Raw genomic sequence first — 22,846 nt, forward strand, 5'->3', positions numbered from 1 at the left:
TTTTTTTTTTTTTTTAATTTCCATGCATTATATCTTTTAGTGTTCCTCTTTGGTTTCTGGTATCAGTCTATAGCCACTGACAAGGTCACATTGAGTTGGAATTGATTCAAAGGCAATGGGTTTGGTTTCGTTTTATCTTCATTGAAATTCTTACTCTGATAGTACATCACTTTCCCAAGTTATTTTAGATCTTTGTGTTTTCCTTTAGTTCTTTGTGCTTGTTTAATATTGCTGTAGTATATGATTCCAGTCTGCTTTATTATCCAGATTTCCATAGATACCATTTCTCTCTATCGTTTTCTCCTGACTGGGCCACCATTTTTAGTTGTGTGTGTATGTGAGAGAGAGAGATTAAGATTTTTTGTAGAATAATAGCTTTTTCAATTCCCTCACACACATGTTGATTTCAGTAACACTTGTTTCTGTAAGAAATTCTTAGGCAGATAAAGAGCTTCAGACTGGTTACCCTCTGTTCTGTGAAGCTTTAGATTCTGGCCACACCGCGGGTTCAATCTTTCAGGCTACCTCTTGAACAATCAGAACATACCACTATCAAGATCTATCCTATTTACTTTTGCAGTCAGAGGTCAGGGCTCTTTCCAGCACACAGGAGAGCTATGCGTTGACTAAGGGGTACGCCTAGACAGGAAGGGTGGAGGCAGTAGAAAAAGACACTGTCCTACTCTGAGATTCATCTTTGTCTTGTTTCAGATTGTGGTTCTATATTGTTGTTAATTATCCACCCTTTCAGTATTCTCACAGGACTGAGTGCAGACTTCTAGTTTTTTCTGGGTGGTTGTGTAGAGAGGGTTAGGCCCTTAGACCTATTCATGCCATCATCTTCTCAGAATTCTCTGCCCTTAGACCTATTCATGCCATCATCTTCTCAGAATTCTCCTCCATTTGTTTGTTTGTTTTATGCTGTTTGATTTTTAGTTGAGAAAAATAGACCTTTTAAAAAAAAAAAAAATCAGGATCTAGGCTTCTCCACTTCATTTTCTTATCAGTGTCCTAGGAATCCCTTGGAGATTGAGACTGGAGGTGAATCACCTTGCTCATTCTTGGCACCTCTGCTTACTGTGTATGGATAGAGTGTGCTCTATACTAGGTGAGGTGGATAGACTGGCTCGGGTTCCAGAGTCAGCAGTAGAATCAGGCAAAAGCTTCCTGCGTCGTAACTCTTGCTAGGGTTCATAGAAAATGGACAAATGGAGGGGAGATATTCACCATAAGGCCATGGCATACGGGAAGAAAAATTCAGGCACATTGTTAAGAAGTGGTTTGATTGTACAATAAAAAATTTAAATAGATATCCATTTTTATAAAATTTTATTTAGAAATTATTTCCACGTTCTGTTTAGTGAACTAGGCCTTTGTTGTTTTGACTTCATGAATTATATAGAAAGAGAAAACTTTTGGAATCCATGTGAGTAATTATTTCTACTCATAGAGTTTAAAAGAAATGGGAACGGAGGGGGTGGTGCTGGCTCGCATGGACTCTACTGGGTTCTACCGTTCTGTTGTAATGAAGGCAGTAGAATGGGGTTAGAGAGGAGAGAGACTGATCACCAACTAGGAAAGCCACATTTCCAAGAATGGTTTTGTGGTGTTAGATAAAGAAGATACTTGATATCCTTCTGTATTTGTCCAGTAATATAGGATTAGCCTCTTGTGGTCAGAGGTCATGTTCAATTTATTCCTTTATGGTGTTTGACACAAAGGAACATACAAGGCACTTAGTAAGTACTTTTGGAAAAAATTAATAAAATTATGGTCTGAAATTTAATACCATTTTCATTCAATCTTATTGAGTGCCACTACTATGAATTTTACATCTAATGACTGAGAAACCCTACATTCTGTATTCTGCCAAACTTTAAAGAAAGAAAAATTAAATCACCTATTTACATGTTTCAACTCCTGCTTCCTACTTCTATTGGGGTGGAAAAGCGAGGTAAATTAGAGTACACCTCACCCATATGAATTCTAAAATACTGCATATCAGATGACCCTGAAATTTAGCATCTAAATTTGGTGTGGCTTGGTCCTCTGACTCAGGTTCTCTCACACAGGGCTAGAGTCAAGATGTTGGTTACTGGGCTACAGTCATCTCAAAGATAATCACCACTTTCAAACTCACTCACACGGCTGTTGTCAGGCCAGGCCCTCACTGGATGTTGGTCATTGCTATCTTCTTCCATAGAACGACTCTGAGCACAGTAATTTGCTTCCCCAGAGAGAGGAGAAAGATCGCAAGAGAAGTCTAGCTAGAGTCTAGCTTGATCTTAAAAGTCACATCCCATCACTCCTGCTGTATTCTGTTTGGTTAGAAAGTGGACTTTCTAACTTACTTTGGTTACAACAAAACACTTTGAGTACACTGTAGGATAAGCACTGGACTGCTAACCACAAGGTCGGTGGATGAAATCTGTCAGCTACCTCTTGGGAACCCTATATAGGGTTGCTTTGAGTTGGGATTGACTTGACAGCACTTAACAACTACATCAAGTTCATTTACACAGAGTGAGAATTTTATCAGTAAAGCACTGGTTTTAAAAAAACACCAACAAAAATGTGAGGTAGGCACACAAGTTAAAACAGTTAAAAAGATGGGAACATTTTTAGAACCCCCCCCCCCCACCCACACTCCAAGAAAAGTTGTAGAACTGTGGTAGCTTTTTTTCACATACTTGGTGAGGTCGTATCTTCAAGACCGTCCTAATGTCCCAAAAAGACAGAATAACTAAGACCGATGTGCAAAGAGTGTTGTTGTCAAGTGCCTTCTAGTTGGTTCCGACTCATAGGGTCCCTGTGTGGGTTTCCGAGCAGTGACTGGTGGGTTTAAACCATCAACCTTATGGTTAGTAATTCATCGCTTATCCTACAGTGCCACAGCAGGCAAAGAGTATAAGTAGTCATTTCATACACTATCAGAAATAGTTTTAAAGTAATTCGGTGAACTAGTTGGCTGTGTCAAAGGGTAACTTTCGAGCAGAGGTTGAGTAACTAGTGAAGTGATTTCTAAATTGTAAAGAAATAAGATGACCTCTAGAATCTCTTCCAATTTGAGCATTCTTTGTTTCTTTAACCCTACTGAGATGAAGACACTAATTACCTCTCGTTCATTCAACTAATCAACAAGCCTCCCCACTTGTTTTTAATTCTGCACCAACAGGAATGCCTAGCAGCATGGTAGATGCTACATAGTTTATAAAAATAAAACACAGTTTGGACCTTAGAGACCATCCCGGGGGGTTGCCAGAATCACACACACAAACATAATTTTGATTGACTCACTTTTTGTATTGGTTTACTTTTAAAAATGTATCTTTTTCATCAATTAATATGGAAGGAGATGTTGGGAACAATTGGTTGTCACATCATAAAATCTCCAAAAGTTCCAATGGAAGCAGTGCCTTATCTTTTCACCAAGCATGTTCAACTCATCTCACAATAAGCAGCAATTTAATAATGTGCTGTTTACTCTTAACTACCTTTCTAAGATAATGAAAAGCAAGCTGACTTCCTTTAACAATGGTAAGAAACTCTCAGTTGGAGCCTTTCAGTGGTCACTATCAGCCTGTTTTAGCATATGAGCAAAATTCCATGAGTCCGTGATAAGAAGGAATATACTTTGTAAACTTGGAAGTGATAGACACAATCAGCAGGCTGCCTTTGAAGACGAATCTGGGGTGGGTGTGGGTCACTCCTTGGAACCCATTCAAGCTAAGAGCATAGAGGTAATTTTGATGCTTCTAGTTCTGCCAGCTGAATTCATGATCTTTTTTGTCATTGTAGACCAGATTGATCGTGTGACATTTTTCCATGAAGATGGATTCTAAATTACTTTATTACTATGCTATGTATGATGTGTAATAAAATATTATCTCTCCATTTCAGAAGATATTTCCATTTCCTTTCCTTTTCACTCTCTGTCGCTTTTTAAAAGTTAGTTGGTTAACTTGCATACCTGTTATGGTAGAGTTGCTTATATTTCTACCATTAGGGAGAATTTTTGAGCTCTTTGCATTCAGAATGTCTACTTTTCAGTAGGGTTCTAGAGGTGGGTGGGAGGACTAAGTGCTCTATTGGATTTTCAATTCACAGCTCTACTGGAGATAGAGAAAGATAATTGCATTTGCAGGGGCAGTAACTTGGTAGTCTTTTCGTTCTCCTGTTTAGAATCAAATTTCCTTCAATTATGTCTATTTGGAGACTGATTTGCTGCCAAGCAATACTTTCTTATAACATGTGCATGCTAAGACCCAGTCCCAGTCTTTGTCTTGCTTCTTCCCAAATTCTAGGATGCAGACTGAATTTTCACAGGTTGTGTTTTGGGTTCCCTTTACCCTTACAATCATTTGAAGCATAACCTGCTCTTGAGAAGTCCTGTGTAGTTTATGTGCACAATCATTTCTCCCTTTCATCATGCCGGTACGTGCAGGGTGAGCACATACATTCACTCACACAGACACACCAACCCACACATTCCTTGTCTTCCTGTGTAGCTTTATTTTGGTAGTTGGCAATTTTTGCTTCCTGCCTTAAATCCAAGCTGGAAGTTTAAATTCTACCTTGCATCAGTAAATTCTCATCTTTTAAACCCAATCTTTCAGAAAAGAGTCTAGTAGGCTAATAGCAGAATTTTATTAATATCATTCTTTTACTTCTCATTGGCACTTAGTCCTCACTTGCATTTGATCTCTACCAGAAACTTTTTTTTCCTTTCAATTTACAGAATTTTGAAGTTAAACTGGGTCAGGAAATTCATCCAAATACAGCTCTGGGTATACTAATCTGGGATATGCTAAAATGCTACAGTTGCTGCTTGGTATACACTGACCAGGTCTTATGAGTTTTAAATTTTATTATATTTAATACTTAGAGGTTTCTGGTGTTTGTTCAAAGTGAAATATGACATCGTAGCCTTTAAGCAGCTTTATAGTGTGACTTGTTTCTGTTTACTGATTGTTGATATTCACTATGAGCCTTTTCTTATATATCCACTATAGCATTGCCTCTATTATTTGTCTACCAGAAATTTAGTCTGTAAATGAATGAATAGAGCTATAATCCTGTGTTACTAAGTTTTATATGTTTCTTCTGAGGTGTTTGGACTAATAGCTAGTTCATTGGTCTGCCTATATGATCATACAGTGAATAATATCCCCTCTAACTTCTAGTTTGGAGCCCTGGTGTGGCGCTGTGGGTTAATGCGCCAGACTAAAGCCATTTGAACTGCAAGGTCGGCGGTTCACGCTAAACCAGCTGCTCCTCAGAAACCCTATGCAGGGTTGCTATGAGTCGGCACCGACTCGACGGCACTTCACAACAACAACAACTCTAGCTTGCAGAAAAAAAGAGTAGACGCAATTATAGTTTTCAAGGCGTCCCTGTAGCACTGTAAGAAAAGCACTTGACTGCTAACTACAAGGTCAGTAGTTCAAACACAGTAGTCCTGGTGTGTGCTGTTGGATAAGCACTGGGCCGCTAGGTAGTTTGAACAAGGTCAGCAGTTCAAACTTACCAGCCGCTCCTTGGAAACCCTATACAGGGTCGCTATGAGTCGGAGAGAGAAGAGGCTCTCTATTCCCATAAAGATTTACAGCCTCGGAAACCCTATACAAGGTTACTATGAGTCAAAATCAATTCAGTGGCAGTGGGGTTGGGTTTTTGTCTGTTTGTTGTGATGGTTTTCAGACTTTTTAAAAAGATACTTGTATTATTTCTAGAAAGTAGATTCCTGTGAATAAGAACACTTCCTGTCATTCTATAAATTATAAGCCATTAAAACATAATGAGACTGTCATGTACTACAGAGGGCTGAAACATTACGAGTTAGTTGCCAAAACTTCTGATAGCCAAGTCTATTTCAGTATGCAGCATTGGGCCTTTAGGAGGCAGAAGACATTTTATTTATTTGATACTGGTAGTCTTGGTGACTTGCTGTGCTATTTATTTTGTCCACTCCTGACCCACACAGGGACTCTAATCCATGATAGTCTATCAGCATTATACTGGGAGGGCCCATTATTTTCCCGAATAGCTGAAACTCCAAAGGGTGGTAACTCACCTTTATCTGGCATTTTCAGAGCCGTTGTAAATTTCTAGATTCTGTTGTGGGGCTTCTGGCTCCTGACTCTTATTGAATGTGACTCTTCTGGGATGTGCTTATCTACAAGGCATAGGAGAGAAGAGGGTTCCTCCATTGAATTAACTCTTAAACCTTTTTAGCTTCTCAGTTCTGATATAATTCTTCAGTGTTCTAATAGTCAACTCTTGCAGATTAAGAAATTTGTGTTTCTATTGTTCTGTAGCGACTTTATAGCAAGCTCTTTGTTTTAGATTGAGTTATACAAGCTGAGCTGCCATACTGAAGTCTCAATATTTGTTTTAAAATAGGATATCTTGAATTCTTTAGTTCTTTGTTATCATGCAAATGGATTAGATTCTGTTTACTACCTCATGCCTTTGTTCTCTTGATCTTTCTTTGGCCCAGTTTTTGAAAACTCTCACTACCTGTGAACAAAGACACACACACATTGAGGGAGGGGGCCGTGGGGTGGCGGACTGGAACAGCTACAGCTACATTGAGATAGGGCATCCTTTCATTATTGATTCTGGTCTTTCCCATGGTGTAAGGAGCCTTGGTAGCATAGTGGATTGCAAGCTGGGCTGCTAACCACAAGGCCCGTAGTTTGAATCTACCAGTCACTCTGCAGGAGAAAGATGAGCCTTTCTGCTCCCATAAAGATATACTGCCTTGGAAACCCTATACAGGGTCGCTGTAAGTCAAAACCAACTCAGTGGGACACAACCGAACACTACGTGATGGAGTCCTGGTTGGCACCATAGGCTAAAGCACTGGGATTAAGGGTCGATTTGAACCACAAGGGCAGTGATTCAAACTTACCAGCTGCTCCTTGAAAACCCTATGGAGGGTCATTATGAGTTGGAACCCACTCGATGGTTAACAACATTAATTGCATGATGACTAGTTTAAAGATAGAATAGTATTTTGAACCACTCATCTTGGACAAGAAGTGGTATTTGAGTCTCCAGACACTTGGAGATCATAAGCTTCGTAGGCCACTGATACTCAGTATCTTAAGCCTTTTATGCTCCTATAGAATGAGCTCTAGTATAGTTCTGTAGAATCAGCACTGACTGCTAACTGCAAGGTTGGAAGTTCAAACCTACTAGCTGCTCTCAGAAACTCTATATTGGGTCACAGTGAATCGTAACCTACTTGGTGGCATGCAAAAGCACCTCGGAGGAAATGAGGTGTTCTGCACATAGGAAGCACTCAATAAGTTACCCTGGAGTTTGTTTGTTTGTTTTTTCCCCTTCTGATAAGCTGAGTTATTTTAACAAGAACTTAGGTAGGTGCTCAATAAATTTATTTGCTTTTATTTTTCTTCTAGATCTCCTGTTTCCCATTGATATTACCTTGGTCAAGAGAGAACATGATTTTTTGGACAGAGATGCCATTGAGGCTTTATGCAGGTAAATGCAAACCCATTGTGTATGTGTATTTTCATAATGTAGTAATTTCCATTAAAATCAGCTTGTTTTCCTTTTGTTCTAAGTATGTCAGGTCTTGGATTAGCAGTTGGTTATAGTGATGTGCTTCATTAGAAATCATAGATCTTTTAATTTAAAAAAAATTAAGCAAAATCCTGTTGTTTGATATTGCTATTACAAATTGTACCTACACTGTCCTAGAGGGTACGCAAATAGTTGTCCTTGTTATTCATTGCCCTTCAGTTCATTCAAACTCATGGCAACCCCACGTGTGCGGAGTTGAACTTTTCCATGGTGTTTTCAAGGCTGTGGCTTTTAAGAAGCAGATTGCCAGACCTGTCTTCCAAGATACCTCTGGGAGGGATTGAACTACCTCAGATTCAGCTAGTACTTGAATGCTTAGCTTTTGTCACCTAGAGACTCCTATATTCAAATAGTACCATTGCATATTTGATACCATATGATGGTTCAAACAGGTAGCTTTCAGAAGTTTTGGAAACTTGGAAGAGATTTAAAAACAAAAAACATTGTAATTACCTGTATAACCTAAACCAGTACCCTAAGATTTACCAGCAAAGTTGCTGTCACATTGACAGGAAATGACATATTCAGAGGAATAAATGGGATATGGGACTAGGGCATTCTGGAGTCAGGGACATTGTTTCAATTCCAGAAAACCGCTTCAGTTTCCCCATAACAAAATAGAACAGTTAGATTCAAGATGGCGGTAGACTAACTGGGCATGCCCTGAACAACAGGAGACAAGTAGTAGATGAGCACTGGTATGAAGTCTAAGGAAAGCTGTCAGAAACCCTTGTTCCTGAGTCCTGTGGCAGAGGCAGAGCCTCAGCTTGCAGCAGAGGTGATAAAAACAGGGAGCAGATAACGTTGGGATACTGATGATCCTCTCTCAAAGTCCTGTTGACATTTTTATTCATTTTAAGTTATTCATATACGGTCATTTTTCTTGACATTTAAAAGCTGAATCCTGGGGCAATGGGGGTGGGGAGGATATGCACTGACAAAATTCCCATGTTGGAATGAGAGAAAATGTGGAGCAAAATTCAAAGTCATAAAAGGCTTACTGGTCAGCTGGAGACTGGTGAAATCCCCAGACTGAGAATTTGTTGTCCTTCAGGTCTAGAAATGAACTCATCCCCTCAGACTCAATATTCAGCCAAGCAATAGTTAAGTTTATAGTAGGGACAGCAGCCATTTGAGGTCTAAACTAGCATTTATCGAAGACAAAACTCAGAAGGATTGGGAAAGGAGGAGGAATGGAAAGAAACTCAGGGACGAAGTGAGCTAAGTGATGTTACACTGGGAGGATTGTAGTCATTGAGATGAAATGAAGTGTATGACTTGTTGGAAAACTGATGATCTGCTCTGTAAACCTTCACTCAATTCTAAATAAAGAAGTTAAAAAAATTTCCCATGTTGATTTGATTGTAAAATAAACCCACCACTGCCATGGAGTCAATCTGATTCATGTAGAGACCCTACATAGCATTTCTGAGGCTGTAAACCTTTATGGAGCAGAAAGCCTCATTTTCCCCTGGAGGAGTGGCTGATGGGTTTGAACTGCTGACCTTGTGGTGAGCAGTCGAGTGCTTATCTGACAGCACCATTTGATAAATGCCATCATTAAGACAGAATGATACCCAGTGTTTCTGTATTCTTTGTAGGCAAAGAAAACGGTGGTAGCTCTTTAAAAGTACCATTTTTTTGCCTTTTTAAATGTATTACAATGTTGCTGAAGACAACTAATTTAAGCAGTGGTTTTAAGGCAAGATAGGTAAGGTGTTTTAATTGCTTATACCAAGCAGACTTATTCTCATGTTTGTAGAAAGGAAGAAAAGCTCTTAATAACCACAGAAACACTCACTTTTCGTGTCTAATTAAATCACTGCTTAGAAATACCCAAGATAAATGTCTAGCTTGTAAAAGGGACTTGATTCTAAGTCCCTCATTGTGATGTGTCATGGCATAGCAATGTCATGTGGAGTTAAGAAATGCCATCAATGCAGTTAGAAAGGAAGAAGTCAGCATCTGGAATAGCAACTAGCCTAGAGACATTTTTTAAATATCTCAATGCTTAGCTGTGGGACCAAACAACTTTATTTTCAATTCATCATTGGTGATAAGCCCTATGAATTAGGTCATTCTTGAGATGTATCATAGGAAATACTTAAGTGTTGCATCAAATCATTCATTTCTCACATTTTAAACCACTTAGTGAGTGGGCTGTCTCAACAGCAGCAGCAGCCTCAGAATTCTTGGGCTACAAAAATATCGCCACAGTATTTCAGCCCAAAATATTATGGTTAAATCCTTGAGTTCTTCTTTGTTTTGGAGTTTGTTTGTTTGTTTGTTAAAATATCGCCACAGTATTTCAGCCCAAAATATTATGGTTAAATCCTTGAGTTCTTCTTTGTTTTGGAGTTTGTTTGTTTGTTTGTTTGTTAGGGCATCACAGGCTCTATAAGGTTGCCTGTAACAAAGAAACACCCTGCATATTGTAATTTACACTGGTTTCAGGAATTTACCATCAGGAAACCACCTGATTGGATAAGCATAAGGAGTCTGTGCTCCTAGATTCTTTCCTTAAAACAAATGTCACTAATGCAATTAGAAAGGAAGTACGCATGTGGATAGGTATACAGACTCAGCAGCATAGTCTGGTTGGACTTCAGTTTTGTGTTTGTTGTTGTTGTTATGTGCCGTGGAGTCGGTTCTGACTCATAGTGACCCTGTACAGGGTTTCCAAGGCTGTAAATCTTTACGGGAGCAGAATGCCTCATCTTTCTTCCGCAGAGCAGCTGGTAGTTTCGAACTGCTGACCCTGAGGATAGCAGCCCAATTCGTAACCACTACACTACCAGAGCTCCCAGTTTTGTGTTAGATGTAGAATAAAACTTCAAGTGAATTGTAGGGGTTTTCTCTTACACGTAGGATAGCATCTCACTAGTTAGTTGTGAGCAGAAAATAGAGTGATGGATTCCAGTGATTGGTGTTGGATTTTCTTTTTAAAAAAATTCAATTCTTCAGAATTCACAGTAACAGTTATCAGCTTACTTGTAACAGAAAAAACCAAGAAAGACTCTTGTCTGCATGTTCACACTAATACATACGTTTCATGGAAACTGGTTTCCCTTTTGAGAAGCAGAAGCTTAATGTATAGAAGAACAAGGATGAGGGAGTTATATGTAGGGTGTTTTCAGCGCTTTCCTTTCATGTTACAAATACTTGGGGTCCTCATGAGAGACTCACCTCATTTGCTAGAGCAGCCAATAGCAAACACCTCCTCAGCCCGTGGAACTCAAGAGCCAGCAAATAAGCTCTCTTCAGGCTGACAGACATTTTTGTAGACTTTGTTCATTTGCCTCGTTGAAATATTTGTAGCAGTTGGTTCCAAATGTATACACGGGAGCTTCAAAAAGTTAAAGGAAAAATGGAATTGAAAAATCATGAAATTTTTTTGGGGGGAAGCCCCTTCGTACGGTAATGCAATTACAGAAACTCCGTTTAAAAGTTTGCCAACATAATGCTAACCTGTCTCCCTTCCCAATTTTTCTTGGACTGTATTTTATGCACACATGCCATAAGTACTTCTGTGTACACTTTAGTACTTTGTCTAAAGAAAGATTACAAACACACATGCCTTTTATATTTGTGGATCTTATATAGCTCTTTGGTCAAGACTTTACCAGTTACTCACCTCTCTTAATGTTTTCCACTTAAAGGGCAGAAGATTTGTAGGTGACTTAAATATATAGTTTGGTACTGACCAAAAGAATGAAATTACTAGGTTTGGTGAATCGGTTTAGATTGCTAATCGGGCATCCACATTTGTGAGAGGTTTTATGCATTCCTTTCCTTGGAGAGACTGGCTTTTGCCCCAATCCTGCAGTTTCGCTGCGAGATCCAACCCTAACGTTAAGGCCAGGATTGTGAGGTGGTGTTATGTGCCGTGAAGTCGGTTCCGACTCATAGCAAGCCTGTACAGGGTTTCCAAGGCTGTAAATCTCACCGTAGTGGTTACGAATCAGGCTGCGAACTTCAAGGTCAGCAGTTTGAAACTACCAGCTGTTACATGGGAGAAAAAGATTGTGAGATAGCTCTACTCAATATTAAACTTCAGGAGTGAATAGCTTGACATGAATCATGTGGTTAGCAGATAATATTGTGAACTCTGTATTATCCATTTAGAAATAACCCAGGTAAATGATCTCTTATGCAAGGTTCTCTGCTTTGCTATAACTTCTGAGAAATAAATCTTGTTAGTTTCCTTTAGAATTAAAATGGACTCCTCCTCTACAGGGTTGCTATGAGGCGAAACTGACTCAATGGCATTCAACAGTAACAATGATAAATACACCCAAGAGCCCCCTGGTGGATTAAACTGGGCTGCTAACTGTCAGGGTCAGCAGTTCATACCCACCAGCTGCTCCACCAGAAAAAGATAAGATTATCTACTCCTGTAAAAATTTGCAGTTTTATAAATCTTATGGAGAAGTTCTACTCTTTCCCTGAAGGGTCCATGTGGTTCAGAATCAACTAGATGATAATGGATTTTGTAAACACAAATTATGTAAATAAGATAGTATCATACAATGAGGAACATGCATCCACACTGTAAAACAGTCTTTGAAATGGCCAAGCTTTGAGAGCGTCTTATCTTATAGTAGATTTTTAATTTATTTTGAGGGAAATTGCCCAGATTCCAAAATAATGTCTTTCGGCATTGGACAAATTTTTGTCTAGTTTTACTTGGAAAACTGTTCCCTTTCCTTTCTCGCTCTTCTCCTTTTCCCTGTTTTCATTTTGCTCTGCTTTGACTTTATCAGGGAGTCTGTAGCGTCTTGCCTAAAAGCTCTTGAACCTTAGATAGCCCACCCATGTGCCCCTTCCCTTTTCAGAGCAGAATACCAGTTGCGCCAGAGATAAGACTGACACATTCCTGCTGAGCTGAGCCCAGGGAGGGGCCCTCAGAGAGGTGGGAATGGTCAGGGTGTCTGCACAGATGGATTATGAGACCTGGGTTTCAGCTACTCATTTGAGAAGTCATGCTTAGCTGCTCCAATGTATTGTCGTCATTAATATTTATTTTTCAATGAATATAGAAGATAATGCTTTTGTGTGATAGAGTTGCTATTTTTTAGTGATGTGGATTAGGACAAAATTTCTGATCTCTGTAAGCCCATCACATTTCCTCATCTTATAAAACAAAGGTAACTAGCAGCATCAAGGAGTCTTGGTATGGCACTGTGGGTTAATGCGCTAGACTGCAAAGTCAGTTTGAACCTAAGGGTTGGCAGTTCAAGCTCATCAGTTGCTCCTCGGAAACCTTATATGGGATCGCCATGGGTCGGAACCGACTCAACCACACTTAACAACAACAGCGGTATCAAGGAGTCCTTGAATGCATTCAGCTGCTAACCAAAAGATTGATGGTTTGATTTCACCCATAGGTGCCTTAGAAGAATGGCCTGGTGTTCTGCTTCTGAAAAGTCAACCGATTAACACTCTGTGGCACACAGTTCTACTCTGACACACGTGGGTTTGTCATGAGTTAGAATCAACTCAGTAGCAATTAATTTATACCATAGAATTGTGAGGATGCAGATGACACTGTATAAAACTGCCTGGCCCAGAGTGAACACCCAACCCGTATTATTATTTAATGTTGGCATTATCTCTGTGTAAGTAGATTAGATGCCATCAGTAGACATTTCTTGGGGGGCCCTAGGGACAGGTAAGTCTCACAGAACCCCCAGGGAGTAACTTCTGTACTTTAAATTGTCATGCCTAATATTAGCTTGGTGATAACACCATACAGTGGTAATGTTGGCCTTTATAGACTTGGCCTACTGAGTCTTTTTCTCATTTGACTCAAAGCTAGAGTTTGTGAAGTAAACCCCTTCCCACCCCGTAGGACTCCATGCCTAGTAAATTTGGTTATAAACACCACTCAACCATTAAAGCCCAAATGAAGGCAAGTGGGTATTTGACTACAGGTTTGACTAATGAAATCCAGACCTAAGCCTAACTTTAAGCATTCCAGATTCTTTAAATCTTGGAAACACTGAGAATTTAGAACATTATCATAGGTTATTTAAGTAACTGATGTCCCTTAGAGAGGGACCTTATATCTGCTCATTTTAAACTCTTTGGACTTTTAAATTTTTATTTATTCTTCATCCCCATCAACATAAAAATCTTTGTGAACATAAGTGCTCTAGATATGTCTTTGTTTATACTATAAGCAGGCAGGCCTCCCACATAATCTCTGAAATCAAAGGCAGTTTTATCAAGCAGATGAAAATATTCTCTTTCCTGGTGCATCAAAGTTGTTAGACAAGTTGCAAGAACAGGACCAGGGAAGATGATAAAGGCTTGGAGCAGAGCCTCACAGTGGGTTTGAATTTCTGTGAATCCAGTACTCTTATCCTATGGAAGTGTAAGAATTCACTTCTAAGAAACAACTGTAACACAAGTGAATAGAGCCACTACCCAACTCAGCAAACAGATGTGGCCAAGGTTCATTTGAGGAAGAGCAGCAGTGATGGTCTGGAAAATGTTAGTAAGAATTGGGGTCTGAGTGCTATCTTTCACATTTTTACTTACCCTTTTTTCCAGCAAACTTCAAGTTTCTCTTTTAGGCTGTTCCCTTATTTCCCAGTGAAAAAAATTTGTATGTGTGTTTAAGTATTTCATTTTCAATGGAACCCAAGCATTTCCTTAGTTTAAAAATGATATTATTGCTTGATAGAGGTTAAAATGTATTAAAAATTAGAATATGACATGTAAAGAAGAATCTGATCTGAAGTGCATACTTTTAAAGTGCATAAGGTTTTGATCCTTGAAGCTACAGCATACATAGTTTAAAAATAGCCGTTTGCTCTAGTGTTTTAACTAGTAGCAAAAATTACTCTGCTCAGACAGAAAGCTGAAAAAGAGTTTGGTCTTAAAGAGAGGTGAAATTTGCTTTCTATTCAAGAACTCAGTACATTTAAAACAGGCTGTCTAAGATTCTTATTCATCAAAGATAAGTAAAAACAATGTAATTTGTTTATTTGAATATTGACGAGACTATTTTATTTTGCCAACAACTCTGGTTGGCACCTTATTGCTGTTCCAATTTCTATGAAAGAAGTTATCATTGGATATTGTTTCAAGAAGTTTTTAATACTCCTCTAGATTAAACATTTTACTGAGTTCAGAGCAACAATGTCACTTGTTTGGGGAAGAAAAAAAAGTTATTCATCCATTATTGGTTTTCCATCTTTGCTAATGTTATTTCCTTCCTTTATAGGCGTCTAAATACTTTAAACAAATGTGCGGTAATGAAGCTAGAAATTAGCCCTCATCGGAAGAGAGTAAGTATAAAATGTATAAAAAGGTGGGAAGAAAACAAGCAAACCAAAAAGGCAGATTATGCGTTTTCTTACAGGTTTTTTCTCTCTCTCGATTATTAAATTGAGAACGTTTTAAATTTTGTTCTCAAGTGAAGTGTATCAATGACTCTGTAGCCTTCGATAGTTGAAAGCAGTAGTTGCAGCAAACCAATAAATTAGGCTTTATCCAGTTTTTGATTGAACAAATCAGCTCTTACTTTACTTAATGAACTCATGTCTCCATAGATTAATGGGATGAATTTAAGGAATCAATCCCAAGGAATTGCTCCCTAGAGAAAAGAGAACTAAAACTATTTGAGAACTATTTTGTCTTCCCATATATAACACTAACAACTACGTTACAAAACTGTAGAAATGAAAGCAAAGGCTAGGCTGACTTGTGGGATATTGAAGAATAATAAGAGCTGGAGGGAGGAAAGGAACTGAGGAAGGAAGAGGGGGAGGGTCAGGAATCCCACACATTCTAGTCAAATGGTGGCACATAACTGAATTGAATGCAGTTTTTTTTTGTTTTTTTTTTTTTCTATGTGTGTAATGTGAGGTCCTTTTATGAGATCTTAGGAGAAGAGGTGGGTGTAAATGCTGGGAGTGTGTGCCCCAGATTAGAGTAAACAGGAATCAGGTTGGTCAAAGAAGATATTTCTGACTGTTCAGAGAACAAGTTTTAATTATCCCAGTGCCCCTGACCTGCCACAAGTTGCCTTCTTGGGGAGTTAAACCTTTTAAACAAATGAACTGGAACCTCAGCACCCACTGAGCTGTGTAGAAGAGTCTACAAGTCAGCTTTTAATGCTCTCTACTCACTGCCCTGTGAAACTTGGGTCATATGATATTTTCCACACCAGTGGGAAAGACATGTTTCATACTGAATTGTGCTTTTGTTACCCCGCCTACAAGGCTAAGATGCAGTGGTTTGTGTTATAGCCTAACCCTGCATCCTGCTCATAAATCTGGCATAATCAGCAAAGTTGCTACTTAGTTTTCGAGTGTTATATCCTGTCAGGACTGGGTATTTATGAAGTTTTGTTAAATAGCCCAGAGCATGTCCAAGGCTGAAACTTCACAGGACAGTTGTGACAGTTACTTTTAAGTCTTCCCCCCAGCCCCCATATCTGATGGGGGAGGGGAGGAAAAAGAATAGGTAAGAAGCTGAAAAGTAGGGACCTAAAAAAAAAGCCACCCCTTTCAGTGCTTAGTGTCTCCACCGATGGGTTTAGGAGACCTTGTAAACTTCTAGGGTAGGGGGGCATTTAAGTTAACACTCTCCATGCTGTTTGAAAACTACCTTTTTAATTGCAAAAGGGAATATAAACACCTACTATTAAGACAGCAGAATTGGAGGCAGTCCAGAAGGAGTCCTTGCTGACTCCAGTTCAAAATATTTTGCATGCCTGGAATTTTCACTGATGTCTCAGATGTTTCCTCTGTGAGCCATCAAGGATCATTCTATAGATCCCAGAGTTTCCATAAAATAACTTATAGAGCTGGCAACATGGTCAGGCTTTTCCCTGTCAAATCTATTAAATACACCTTTGTTATTAAAAAAGAGAGGGAGAGATCGCAGAAGAAGGGGCATATTGGCACGGGGGCATATTTTGAGCCATCTCCCTGCTGTCTGGCCCTGTGTTTTTGTCTAGCTTATGCTGCCTGCTGGTCTCAGCATATAAATGGCTCTCTTCTGCCTTTGCAGAGTGAAGATTCCGATGAGGACGAGCCTTGTGCAATAAGCGGCAAGTGGACTTTCCAGAGAGACAGCAAGAGGTGGTCCCGGCTTGAAGAGTTTGATGTCTTTTCTTCAAAGCAGGACCCAGTCCCTGGGTCCCCAGATGATTCCCACCTTCAGAACGCCACGAGCCACGAGAGCATGCTGACGGAGCTCAGTGAGCGTCAGGAGCTGTCTTCTGTCCCCAGCCTCAGCAGCACCCGCAGCCTCCCTGCCCACGCCCCCCACAGTGCGGATGTGGTGACACCCCGGACTAATTCTGTCATTAGTGTCTGCTCCTCCAGCAACTTTGTTAGCAATGATGACTCCTTCTGCAGTCTGCCCTCTCCCAAGGAACTATCCAGTTTCAGCTTCAGCATGAAAGGCCACGAGAAAAGTGCCAAATCCAAGACGCGCAATCTGCTGAAAAGGATGGAGAGCCTGAAGCTAAGGGGCTCCCACCACAGCAAGCACAAAGCGCCTTCGAAGCTGGGACTGATCATCAGTGGGCCCATTCTGCAAGAGGGTGTGGACGAGGAGAAGCTGAAGCAGCTGAACTGTGTGGAGATCGCCGCCCTTAATGGCAACCACATAAACGTCCCCATGGTACGAAAGAGGAGCGTTTCCAACTCCACGCAAACTAGCAGTAGCAGCAGCCAGTCTGAAACGAGCAGCGCGGTCAGCACCCCTAGCCCCGTCACCAGGACTCGGAGCCTCAGCGCCTGCAATAAGCGAGTCGGCATGTACTTAGAGGGCTTTGATCCCTTCAATCAGTCCACCTTTAACAACGTTGTGGAACGAAACTTCAAAAACTGCGAGAGCTACCCAGAGGACACAGTGTTCTACATCCCAGAAGACCACAAGCCTGGCACTTTCCCCAAGGCTCTCTCCAATGGCAATTTCTCTCCCTCAGGGAATAGCAGCTCTGTGAACTGGAGGACCGGCAGCTTCCACGGGCCTGGCCATATCAGTCTCCGAAGGGAAAACAGTAGTGACAGCCCCAAGGAACTGAAGAGACGCAATTCCTCCAGCTCTGTGAGCAGCCGCCTGAGCATCTACGACAACGTTCCAGGCTCCATCCTCTACTCTAGTTCAGGTGACCTGGCTGACCTGGAGAATGAGGACATCTTCCCTGAGCTGGATGACATTCTCTACCACGTGAAGGGCATGCAGCGGATAGTCAACCAGTGGTCCGAGAAATTTTCAGATGAGGGTGACTCCGACTCCGCTCTGGATTCTGTCTCTCCCTGCCCGTCCTCTCCAAAACAGATCCACCTGGATGTGGACAATGACCGGACCACCCCCAGTGACCTGGACAGCACGGGCAACTCCCTAAATGAGCCTGAGGAGCCCTCCGACATCCCTGAGAGGAGAGACTCCGGAGTCGGGGCTTCCCTGACACGGTCCAACAGGTGAGAGCTTTTCCTGTCCCTCCAGGTGGGAAGGGGAGTTCAGGAAGGGACTGCTCCCACTTGCTCTGTAGCATTCCTACAAATGGGACTAACCATGGCATTTATAACCATTGAAGTTGCTAAGGAGAGTATCGGCCCAGGAGGCCCTAGCACTCAAAAAACGACGGAACGGGAGTTAATTGAAGCTTCCAGTGGGTGAAGCGGACTGTCAGTGAGCACCTGTTGTAATGTAATCCCTCCCTTCCTTTCCCTGGCTCCTGTCTCCCAGGCACAGGTTGAGATGGCACAGTTTCCAGAGCTCTCACCGGCCAAGCTTAAACTCCGTCTCACTGCAGATCAACTGCCAGTCTGTGGCCCAGATGAACCTGTTGCAGAAATACTCGCTCTTAAAGCTCACGGCCCTGCTGGAGAAGTACACACCTTCTAACAAGCATGGTTTTAGCTGGTAAGAATTTACACTGGCTCAGTGCACCCTAATGGAAAACAGCGTGTGGCCCGTTCCTTGAGGCTGACCCAACACTATCAGTTCTATCCTTTATTCACATCTTTCTTCTGTCATTCGAGAGCAACCAGTCTCTGTATTCTTGAGGCCAGACTTGTGTGATAAGCAGCAAGTGGACTTTTGTGGGGGGGTGGGGTTTGTTACTGTTTTAAGCCAAAGGGCCACTAGTGGCACAGTGGGTTGAGTGTTAGACTGCTAACCGAAAAGGCAGGGGTTTGAACCCAACCATTGCTCCACTGGAGAAAGATGAGGCAGTCTGCTTCTGTAAAGATTTGCCGCCTAAGAAACCCTTTGGTTCTACTCATTCCTATAAGTTTTTTATGAGCTGGAATCAACTTTATGACAGTTTTGAATTTTTAATCCAGCATAAAGTATAAGGGAGTAGTTAGCAGGGTTGATTGGTTGTTTTTCCAGTTTTCTGAGTGTCAAATTGTCCATTGGTGGCATTAGAATGCATGACTCTTCTATCAGATCGTACAAGGGGGCTTCAGAAAATTCATGGCTAAATGGAATTAAAAAGATAATGGAATTTTTCCATGTATGTTTTGAAGCCCCTTTGTATAGGTCTCCTGCCCAGTGGTGGGAACAGCTCACTATAAGGAGAGGTACGTCCAGTATATGGAGTCTGAGTGTGGTTCTATAGGGTAAGCACCAGATTGCAAAGTCGGCTTGAACTGCCAGGTTGGTGGTTCAAACTTACCAGCCGCTCCTCAGAAACCCCTATACAGGGTCATTATGAGTTGGACATGACTTGATGGCACTTAACAACATGTACAGTATCAGATGATGTTTATGAAAGGAAGGAAAGAATAGCATTGTTTAGATAATTGCTGTTGTTAAAGTGCCGTGGAGTCGGTTACGACTCATAGCGACCCTGTATAGGGTTTCTGAGGCTGTAAATCTTTACAGGAGCAGAAAGCCTCCTCTTTCTCCCGGGGAACAGCTGGTAGTTTCGAACTGCTGACCTTGCGGCTTCCCACCCAATTCATAACCACTACGCTACCATAATAAGAGGTTTGAAACCACCTCTTCATGTATGTTTGTGTAAATTACTTTTTGATGTGAATGTTTGCAGCACCTGTCAGAACTACCTGCCCTGAAGAGATTAGGTTATATATATAAATATATACTATTTGTTTCTTGTGTTTTACCCCCAGCAAAGATTCTCAAACAGTAAGGAATCTATTACTCTAAAATATCACAGACTAAAATATAAAACAAAAAAGAAATGCATTGGATGGATTGATCTTCATTACACTGGGAACTCAGGATAACGAGCTTTCGTGTGTATGATGTAAATGTAGACTGCTGGCCTGCTGGGGGGTCACAGAATGACTGCCGTGTTCAGAGTGGCCGTTTTCTAATACAGAGTGGGAAAATGTCTCCAGGGTGACCTCTCAGTGTATTTTACAGTGTCACTTGGGTGTCCATCAGTCTTTCCACTAACCTTAGTGTTAATTATTATACAACTGCACAAAACTTACTGATTTTTATAAGTACATAGAAGTAGCCCAGTCGATCTGTAGCAAACCAAAGTGGCTTGAGAGAGAGAGTAGGCAAGGCAGCGCAACTGTCCTTTCTCTCTCCAGCTCCTCCTTTCCTCGCGACTCGTAGTGAGTTTAACTCCAGCATCAAAGCACCTCCTGTTCAAAGGCTGTTATTATGTGAGCCTTGCTAAATACAGAAGTTGTTTGTTCTGAATGACAGAAATAAGTATTGACCAGTTTATCCCCACATGCTTCAGATTCTCGGTGGAGATCGTAATGTGTTCTTTCCACATTCCGCCGCAAGGCTTCTCTCCCCGACAAAGCGAGTATTATGCACACTTATAGCTGTGATACCATATACTTAACTGTATGGAAATACAAATTTGACTCTGCTCTGTAGTCTTACTATAAACAGTAACACGTTATGACTGTTGGTAAGCACTCCGGAGTCACAGTGGTCTATCTTCTACAGGGTTCCTCTGGGCTTTACAGTCATATTTTCCCTGCTGGCTATTTAAAACTGCATAGTTTAGATTCTCCTTTCGGAGTTGCCCCCTTCCCCCTTCCCACCAAACCCTCAAGAATCTGAAAGTTCATAATACATCTTGAGTTCTGGTCAGTTTTTCCAGGGAGTAAAAACCAAATGTAAAAGCCTTACATTGTGGTATCCATGGAGTAGGGAGAAATTCTACACACAGTTGTTTTCCTGTTTGGCCTTGCCCTTTCTTGTCCCTTTCAGAGAGGTCATTTGTAGCGCTGAGATTTCTGTTTGACAGCTTTAAATGCATGACATCGGTTCCCTGCTGCTGCACATACTGCTGGGGGTGGACCTGGTTTCAGAACTCCAGAGAGCCTGGGGTGGGATCACAAAACCCCCATTGTTCCTTTTTCCATCTTCCCTCTGGAACCTAAAGATGTTGTATTCTCTGAGGTCATCAGCAGGAGAATTTATTTTAACTTAAGGTCATTCAGTTTGACCCTCGTGTTGAGCTCTAAAGTTTGGTTCTCATTACATAAGGCCACCATGGAGTATTGGCTGTTTTCTTGTCTAGTACTACCTAATTTTTTTTTTTTTTTGACCTTAATTGCCTTGAATCTTACCAGGAACTTAAAAACGATTCTTGTCCTTTTTTAGGATAAACTGGAATGTGTTTATCAAACCTTACCATGAATCAAGTAATTAGGGTATTTCTTTCTGCTTCTGTGTCTTCCTCCACCACCATTTTGTAAGGAAGTCCATCAGCTCCTCCAAGAACATCCCACTGCTGTCAAGTCGATGCTGACTCACGGCAACCCAGTGGGGCAGAGTAAAACTACTCCATGGGGTTGCTGAGGAGGCTGTCCGTCTGTATGGGAGCCACCAGCCTCATCTTTCTCCCTCAGAGCAGTTGGTGGGTTTGAACCACCAATGTTTGGGTTAGCAGTCCAAGGGATCCTTGTGAAAACTGTAGACCCCAGTGTCAGGATTGACTGGAGGAAAATGCCTTACTAAAGGGAAGGAACTGGGCCTTACAGCCCAGATTCTAGGCCAGAACTGCCCAGTAGACAACCAGCCATACAAGTCTAGTATGCTGTTGACATATGGCTAGTGCAACTGAGGACATTGAATTTGTAATTTTTAAAATTGCTTCATTTTAGTGAACAATACACATACCAAAACCACAGCCAGGTCAACATTTTTTACATGTATGAATTCAGTAACATTGATTATGTTCATGCTGTTCAGCTATCATCACTATCCATTTCTGAATTTGTGACTTTAAATTTATCACCCTTTGAGTGCATAGCTACAGATTGCAAGCTTTATCTGCAGAGATGGACACAGGTAGACTGACAAGTAAACCTAAATTCTTCTCTCCCCTGTATTCTTTGAAATAGGGCTGTGCCCAAGTTCATGAAAAGGATCAAGGTTCCAGACTACAAGGACCGGAATGTGTTTGGGGTCCCTCTGACGGTCAATGTACAGCGCACGGGACAGCCCCTGCCACAGAGCATTCAGCAGGCCATGCGCTACCTCCGCAACCATTGTTTGGACCAGGTGTGTGCCCACTTCCTGCCTGCAGGTCCCTCTTAGCCATTGAACGCTCAGCTGTATACTGCCTTATCTCTTTGGGTACTAACTGTGCTGCTGACATCCTAACACTGCTTGTTTCACTTTCGAACAGGTTGGACTCTTCAGAAAATCTGGGGTCAAATCCCGGATTCAGTTTCTTCGTCAGAAGAATGAAAGTGCCGCAGAGTGTGTTAACTATGAGGGACAGTCTGCTTATGACGTGGCAGACATGTTGAAGCAGTATTTTCGAGATCTTCCTGAGCCACTCATGACCAACAAACTCTCAGAAACCTTCTTACAGATCTACCAATGTAAGTGTTCTTTGATCTTGGGGCTGTTGGCTTTGGCAAAACATGGGACCCACTGAAGCTTCCTTTGATGTCATTCTTTTGGACCTTCTTGGTGACCTATTTCCCTCATCAGTCACTAATCACTTAAGCAGCTCTGTGTATGTCTGTTCAGATTCAGAGCTAGTTCTTTTCATTCGTTTTTAGAATAGTGTTGTCAAAGGTCCCAAGATCTCACCCTCTGCCCTATCTCTGGAGATTTCAGCTACTCAACATCTCTCCACTAGGACTGTTGTCTTTAACATTTCACTGAGGTGTCCCTGTTATTTATCTTGCTATAAAATGAATGAAATTATCTTTTTCTGTTACTCTTCTCAGCTTCTTGCAGAAATTCTTGGGAAAACAATACCCATGCCCTTCTCACTTTTAAGTAAAGCGAAAAGCAAACAGTTGTCTAAATT

General features: G+C 41.1%; 1 protein-coding gene across 2 annotated transcripts in view; it reads left to right on the forward strand.

Moving 5' to 3' along the window:
* DLC1 (deleted in liver cancer 1) overlaps positions 1–22,846 on the forward strand; it is a 594,809-nt gene that overhangs the window by 561,813 nt on the left and 10,150 nt on the right. For both annotated transcript variants that reach the window (XM_006834477.1, XM_006834478.1), the window contains 6 exons: positions 7,425–7,506; positions 14,840–14,903; positions 16,633–18,056; positions 18,325–18,501; positions 21,924–22,083; positions 22,211–22,409. In XM_006834477.1, coding sequence (XP_006834540.1) covers positions 7,425–7,506; positions 14,840–14,903; positions 16,633–18,056; positions 18,325–18,501; positions 21,924–22,083; positions 22,211–22,409 — 2,106 coding nt within the window. The remainder of the gene's footprint in view (positions 1–7,424; positions 7,507–14,839; positions 14,904–16,632; positions 18,057–18,324; positions 18,502–21,923; positions 22,084–22,210; positions 22,410–22,846) is intronic.

The sequence above is a fragment of the Chrysochloris asiatica genome, unplaced genomic scaffold (genome assembly GCF_000296735.1).
Source record: "Chrysochloris asiatica unplaced genomic scaffold, ChrAsi1.0 scaffold00011, whole genome shotgun sequence".
NCBI lineage: Eukaryota > Metazoa > Chordata > Mammalia > Afrosoricida > Chrysochloridae > Chrysochloris > Chrysochloris asiatica.